Below are 7,909 nucleotides of genomic sequence, written 5' to 3'. Positions count from 1 at the left end.
TTATTCATTCTTGATTGATCAATCATCCTTGTTCATTCCTCATCGTTCACTCATCATTGATCATTGATCCTTATTCATTCTTCATCGTTCATTCTTCATTTATCATTGATCCTTGTTCATTCTTAATCGTTCACTCATCATTGATCCTTGATCCTTGTTTATTCTTCATCGTTCGTTATTCATTTATCATTGATCCTTGTTTATTCTTCTTCATTCATTCTTCACTGATCATTGATCCTTGTCAATTCTTCATCGTTCAATGTTCATTATTCATTGATCCTTGTTCAATCTTGCACCAAATTAAGTGGTGGATGGCACACCTTAATTTGCCCCAAGATGTTGAATATGAACTGGAATGGAAAAGACACGCACAGCATTCAAACACACACCAAAAATCAGCTTCAAGAAACCAAATCTTGATTTTCCGGCTGACTGACTACCCGTCAATGGCTTCACTCACCACCGTTGTGTAATCGTTATTGCAACCCAAGGATTGACTACCTTGTGGAATGCAGGATAGGCTTTGAAGTTGTGTGACTAACAACTCAAAGTGACGAGTGTGTGACTAACACTCAGAGGCTCAAACAAATAATGTTTGAAAGAAAAACAATTTGATGTTTTATTCTGAAAAATCTGAAATCTGAGTTTACAAGGGGTGAGACCTCCTATTTATAGAGATATGAGGCCTTCTAAAAATAGCTAAGACTAATGTTTATGCAGCCAAACAAAAATAACGGCTATAAAAAGACACGTGGCTAAAATGTGCATGTTTTAAAAATGAAAATCAGAAAACAGAATTCTGATTTATTTTGCTGTACTACCCGCTGAACCCTCGACCTTCAGCAGCAATTCTTGGGCATCTTTTGTGTTCTTCAAGAGGCATCTTCAACCATGGTCGTAAGGTCCATGTGTAGAGATTCCATAACTACTCTTGATGTCCCCAAAGAGGTACACGTTTGCTCGGGAAGACGTCTGCAAGGTATGCTGGTCAGCAAGACATGTGTTTGATTCTGACAGCAATTCTGTTGAACAACCCACCTTCTGTACTGTTTCTTGGAGTCTTCCCATGATAGTTAGGAGGTTCCTTGGACATGAAAGCAAGGCCCATGTATAGAGATTCCAAAACTACCCTTGGTTCTCCTGGGATGTTCCGGTTGGTTCTGTGGAGGAGCTGCAAGGTATGCTGGTCCGCAGGTGGTGGCTGGCAGCTCTGTTGGTCCTCTGTGCTACTGTCTGTGCAGCCTTCTGTTTGTATGAAGGTTTGGATGGCTTCGTCTTCATACTTATCTTCCTCTAGTGTCATGCTTGAGCCATGTGTGCCTTGCATACTTGGTTCAATTCCCCCTTCTTGAGGAAGAATTGTCCTCAATTCTGTAGGTTCAATGTATGGTTTGAGATCACCCACGTTGAAGGTGTTTGAAACACTAAACTCTTCTGGGAGATCTACTTTGTATGCATTATTTCCCAACTTTTTTATGATCTGGAAAGGTCCTATGGCTCTAGGCATGAGTTTATTTCTCCTGAGATGAGGAAATCTTGCTTTCCTTAGGTAAATCCACACAAAATCCCCTTCTTCCAACTGTTGTTTGGACTGGTGGCCCTTGTCTGCTTTGAGCTTGTATCTTGCATTAGCCTTCTGAATGTTTTCCTGAATCAACTTGTGCAGCTTCATCATCTCTTTAGCTTGTTCCACAGCATCTTTGTGTACCCTGTCATTTTCAAAATTACAAGTTAGAGATACAGGCAATAATGGATTCTCCCCATAAACACATTCAAAGGGGGAGTGCTTTGTACTATAGCTAGGACTTCTATTGTAAGCAAACTCTGCTTGGCATAACTTGAGATCCCAATCCCTTAGATTTTTGTTCACTAAGGTTCTTAAGATTGAGCCCAAGGTCTTGTTGGTCACCTCTGTTTGCCCATCAGTTTGAGGGTGATGAGATGTACTATACAAGAGCTTTGTGCCTAACAGTCTCCACAAGGTTTTCCAAAAGCAACTAAGAAACTTGCTATCCCTATCAGACACAATGGTCCTAGGTACCCCATGCAACCTTACAATCTCTGCAAAGTATAACCTAGCTATGTTTTGAGCATCATCCACCTTGTTGCAAGCAACAAAATGTGCCATCTTGGAGAACCTGTCCACAACAACCATAATAGAATCCTTTCCCCTTTGAGTCCTAGGTAAGGCCATGATGAAATCCATACTAAGGTGTTCCCAAGGCTTGGTGGCAACAGGTAAAGGCATGTATTCTCCTTTGTGAAAAGTAATCTTGGCCTTAATGCAAGCTTCACACCTAACTATGTGTTTGCCAACAGTGCCTAACATCTTGGGCCAATAAAAATGTTGACTAAGCATATCTAGGGTCTTTTGAATACCAAAATGTCCTCCTAAACTGCCTTCGTGCACTTCCTTTACTAATAATTGCCTTAGATTGGTCCTAGGAATACAAAGCCTATTTCCCTTAAACAAAAACCCTTGGTTGATGCTAAACATGCCTTGTGATCCTTCTAGGCAGCTTGCATAAATGTCCTTGAAGTCACTATCCTCAGGGTATAAGTCTTTAATCATCTCAAATCCTAGGACTCTGGCTCCTAGTATGGCTAATAGGTTGTGCTTCCTACTTAAGGCATCAGCCACTACATTGGTCTTTCCTGTCTTGTATTTGGCTGAAAAGTCAAAGGTTTGGAGGAATTCTACCCATCTTGCATGCCTAGGGTTTAACTTGTGTTGGCCATGTATATTTTTGAGGGACTCATGATCAGTATATAGTATGAAAGGTTGAACCTTAAGGTAATGTGCCCAATGTTCCAAAGCTCTAACCATAGCATAAAATTCTTTGTCATATGTGGAATAGTTGAGCCTATCCTTACTTAACTTTTCACTAAAATAAGCTACTGGTTTCCCTTCTTGCAGCAAAACTGCTCCTATGCCTATGCCACAAGCATCACACTCTACCTCAAATGGCTTTGAAAAATCAGGAAGTTTCAACACAGGGGCCTTACACATGAGGTTCTTAATTTGTTCAAAAGCTATTTGTGCATCCTCAGTCCACTGAAATATACCCTTCCTTGTGCACTCTGTGATAGGAGCCATGATAGCACTAAAGTGGTGAATAAATCTCCTATAAAACGAGGCTAACCCATGAAAAGCCCTGACTTGGGTAATGGTGTTAGGTGTAGGCCAGGTTAAGATAGCTTCTACTTTAGCAGGATCTACCTTTATCCCTTCTTTCCCAATAATAAACCCTAAGAAGAATACTTCCTGCATGAAGAAACTACATTTCTCAAGTTTTCCATATAACCTCTGCTTTCTTAGAACCTCAAAAAGTTGTCTTAAGTGGTCAAGATGCTCTCCCATTTGTTTGCTATACACAAGGATGTCATCTAAGTACACAATAATGAATCTTCCTAGGAATGGTCTCAACACTTCATTTATGAGTCTCATGAATGTACTAGGTGCTCCTGTAAGTCCAAAAGGCATCACCATCCACTCATATAACCCATATTTAGTCTTGAAGGCTGTTTTCCATTCATCACCTTCCTTCATCCTAATTTGGTGATAACCACTCCTTAGATCAACTTTGCTAAACCATTGTGCACCTGCTAGCTCATCAAACATGTCATCAATCCTAGGTATTGGGAACCTATACTTCACTGTGATGTTGTTAACACTTCTACTATCAACACACATCCTCCATGTACCATCTTTCTTAGGCACTAAGATAGTAGGCACAGCACAGGGACTAAGGCTTTCCCTCACATAACCTCTCTGCATAAGCTCCTCAATCTGCCTCTGAAGCTCCTTAGTCTCAACAGGGTTTGTCCTATAGGCAGGTCTATTAGGTAGGGCAGCTCCAGGTATCAAATCAATTTGGTGTTCTATGCCCCTAATAGGTGGTAGTCCAGGTGGTAGCTCATTAGGAAACACATCTGCATACTCATGCAGTAAGGGCTTAACCTCCTCAGGTAAGTCTACAGGTTGATCTATCTCCTTAGTAAACATCAGATACACTTCCTCTTGGCTCTTTATTTCCCTTTCACAAGCCTTTCTATTCATCAGCTGTAGGGTTGGTGTAGGGGGTGGAGGTATGGTCTTGTGTGGGGGTAAGGGAATCAAGTCTTTAAGCTTTCCCTCATGTCTCACTGTGTAGGTATTAGCAAAACCATCATGTGTAGTCTTCCTATCATACTGCCAAGGTCTACCCAGCAGCAAATGACAAGCACTCATGTCCAACACATCACACAAAACCTGATCCTTATATGAACCAATTATGAAACTCACCAAGCACTGCTTACTCACAGCTCCACTAGCCTTATCATCTAGCCATTTTAACTTGTAGGGGTGTGGATGGGGCTTGGTCTTCAGTCTCAACTCTTTAACTAGGTCTAAGCTAATGCAATTTGATTCACTTCCTCCATCTATGATAAGAGTGCAGGTCTTATCCTTAATCTTGCATCTAGTCTGAAAAATATTTTCCCTTTGGTCAGAACTCTTTTCCTTAGGTGTAGCATGGAAATTTCTCCTAATGACAAGGTTATAGTGCTCATCTTCAGGTAAGACTCTTTCCCTTTCCTCTTCTGTCTCAGATTCTTCCTCACTGTCCTCATATCTCTGTAGTTTACCTGAGTCACTCACCCTATAGGTCCCATCTGGTTCTTCCTCTCCCACAGGAGGCCAAGTCTCAAACTCCTTGCCATTTTGTGCAACTAACATGACTCTAACACTGTGGTCCTTGTTGATTTCTATCCACTCTTGCATAGTGAAAGCTCTAGCATTAGGACAATCACTCTTATAATGCCCCCTCCCATGACACTTATAGCACACTATGTCTTTTAAAGGTGTATCATCTTTATTCTTACCCTTTTCCCTACTCTCTGGTTCCTCCCTCCTAGGTGTGATGGGTGTCTTGTTAGGTGTTCTGAAAGATTGATTCCTAGGGTTCCTAGTGTAGTTTGGTGTGGATTGACTAGCTTTCTTCCTATTAGCAAATTTCTCATAGTTTATGGCCAAGTTACACACCTCAGAGAAAGTGAGATTAGGTGTGCTAAGCATCTTTTCAGCTAAATCTTCCCTTAATCCTACAACAAATTTGTTTATCCTTATATCCTCTGTTTCATGCACATCACATAACAATAAGAGTCTCTCCCACTCTTGCACATACTCAGCTACAGTCCTATTTCCTTGTGTGAGGTTATTCCATTGCATGTATAGTTGTTGTTTAAAATTTGAGGGAACATACTTCTTCCTAAGATGTTTCTTCAATTTTTCCCAAGTGTTAATCCTAGGTTTGTCTTCCCTTCTCCTCTGTTTTTGCATGCCTTCTAACCATATGGCTGCTAGCCTAGTAAGTTTGATCTTAGCTAGCTTATATTGTCTTTCAATGGGGGTGTCTTTAAATTCAAAATACCTATCCAAGCTAGCCTCCCATTCAATATACACTTCAGGGTCATGTGTTAATCCATCAAATTCAGCAATATCTATTCTAATTGTCCTGTCCTCATGGTTTCTTGGTGTAAGGTTGGGATTGTGTTGGTTATTAGGTCTATCATTGTTCATCAAGCCTGCATTGGCTAAGGACTGTGTGATCTGTCTCAATGCTTCCTCTAAATTATTCATCCTAGCATCCATAGTTGCAGAAAACAGAAACAAACTCAACTTAATCAACAATTTGTGCACACAAGGCTTCAAAACAGAATCAAAGAAAAACAGATTCAGACAATATTTTTCTGAAATAGAGTTTTGATGTATGCTTTCTGTATGCACGAAAGAAACACGAACTTTTGAATTCCTGTAAAACAAAATTTCTGCAATTATATAACAGAAACAATACAGCAAACAGAAATGCACAAAGAACAGCAATACAGAATACAGAATACAGAAACTGATTTCTGACAGCAATTACAGAAATCTGCTGTATGCCCAATTTTGGAACACACACGTTCTTTAAATCTCTTTTAAACAAATCTTTTTTACAAAAAAATACACCAAAGACTCACACTATGATTACTTAAGACTGTAATCAACGAAAATTGGAAAAATCTCACCAATCTTGAAATTTCAGAAATTTCAGAAACTCTTCGATCCTCTGTTTGAGTTGATTGTTTGTGAGTCTCCTACGGTCCTTCCTCGAACAAAGCTCTGATACCAAAATTGCACCAAATTAAGGGGTGGATGGCACACCTTAATTTGCCCCAAGATGTTGAATATGAACTGGAATGGAAAAGACACGCACAGCATTCAAACACACACCAAAAATCAGCTTCAAGAAACCAAATCTTGATTTTCCGGCTGACTGACTACCCGTCAATGGCTTCACTCACCACCGTTGTGTAATCGTTATTGCAACCCAAGGATTGACTACCTTGTGGAATGCAGGATAGGCTTTGAAGTTGTGTGACTAACAACGCAAAGTGACGAGTGTGTGACTAACACTCAGAGGCTCAAACAAACAATGTTTGAAAGAAAAACAATTTGATGTTTTATTCTGAAAAATCTGAAATCTGAGTTTACAAGGGGTGAGACCTCCTATTTATAGAGATATGAGGCCTTCTAAAAATAGCTAAGACTAATGTTTATGCAGCCAAACAAAAATAACGGCTATAAAAAGACACGTGGCTAAAATGTGCACGTTTTAAAAATGAAAATCAGAAAACAGAATTCTGATTTATTTTGCTGTACTACCCGCTGAACCCTCGACCTTCAGCAGCAATTCTTGGGCATCTTTTGTGTTCTTCAAGAGGCATCTTCAACCATGGTCGTAAGGTCCATGTGTAGAGATTCCATAACTACTCTTGATGTCCCCAAAGAGGTACACGTTTGCTCGGGAAGACGTCTGCAAGGTATGCTGGTCAGCAAGACATGTGTTTGATTCTGACAGCAATTCTGTTGAACAACCCACCTTCTGTACTGTTTCTTGGAGTCTTCCCATGATAGTTAGGAGGTTCCTTGGACCATGAAAGCAAGGCCCATGTATAGAGATTCCAAAACTACCCTTGGTGTCTCCTGGGATGTTCCGGTTGGTTCTGTGGAGGAGCTGCAAGGTATGCTGGTCCGCAGGTGGTGGCTGGCAGCTCTGTTGGTCCTCTGTGCTACTGTCTGTGCAGCCTTCTGTTTGTATGAAGGTTTGGATGGCTTCGTCTTCATACTTATCTTCCTCTAGTGTCATGCTTGAGCCATGTTGCCTTGCATACTTGGTTCAAATCTTCATCGCTCATTCATCATTGATCATTGATCCTTGTTCATTCTTCATCGTTCATGCTTCTTTTATCATTGATCCTTTTTTCATTGTTCATCGTTCATTCTTCATTGATCATTCATCCTTATTCATTCTTCATTGTTCATTCATCATTGCTCATTGATCCGTGTTCATTATTCATTGATCATGCATCATTGTTTATTCTTCATCGTTCATTCTTAATTGATCATTGATCCTTGTTCATTCTTCATCGTTCATTCTTCAATGATCATTGATCCTTTTTCATTGGTCATTGTTCGTTCTTCATTGATCATTGATCCTTGTTCATTCTTCATCGCTTATTCATCATTGATCATTGATCCTTGTTCATTCTTCATTGTTCATTCTTCACTGATCATTGATCCTTGTTCATTCTTCATCGTTCAATGTTCATTATTCATTGATCCTTGTTCATTCAGCATCGTTCATTCATCATCGATCATTGATCCTTGTTCATTCTTCATCGTTCATTCTTCATTGATCATTGATCCTTGTTCATTCTTCATCGTTCATTCATCATTGATCATTGATCCTTATTCATTCTTCATCGTTCATTCTTCATTGATCATTGATCCTTGTTCATTCTTCATCATTCATTCTTCATTGATCATTGATCTTTGTTCATTCTTCATCGTTCATTCTTCATTGATCATTGATCTTTGTTCATTCTT

General features: G+C 39.8%; 1 protein-coding gene across 1 annotated transcript; it reads right to left on the bottom strand.

Annotated features, from left to right (window-relative positions):
• Positions 1-988: 988 nt before the first annotated feature.
• LOC130825013 (uncharacterized) lies at positions 989-7,169 on the bottom strand. Its single transcript, XM_057690038.1, has 3 exons — positions 6,755-7,169; positions 5,842-5,968; positions 989-5,792 (listed from the first exon to the last, which is right to left on the bottom strand). Exons 1-3 carry the CDS (start codon positions 7,167-7,169, stop codon positions 989-991), a joined length of 5,346 nt encoding a protein of 1,781 aa, XP_057546021.1.
• Positions 7,170-7,909: the final 740 nt, after the last annotated feature.

This window comes from Amaranthus tricolor, chromosome 10 (genome assembly GCF_026212465.1).
Source record: "Amaranthus tricolor cultivar Red isolate AtriRed21 chromosome 10, ASM2621246v1, whole genome shotgun sequence".
NCBI lineage: Eukaryota > Viridiplantae > Streptophyta > Magnoliopsida > Caryophyllales > Amaranthaceae > Amaranthus > Amaranthus tricolor.
This window is presented reverse-complemented; position numbering and strand designations above follow the sequence as displayed.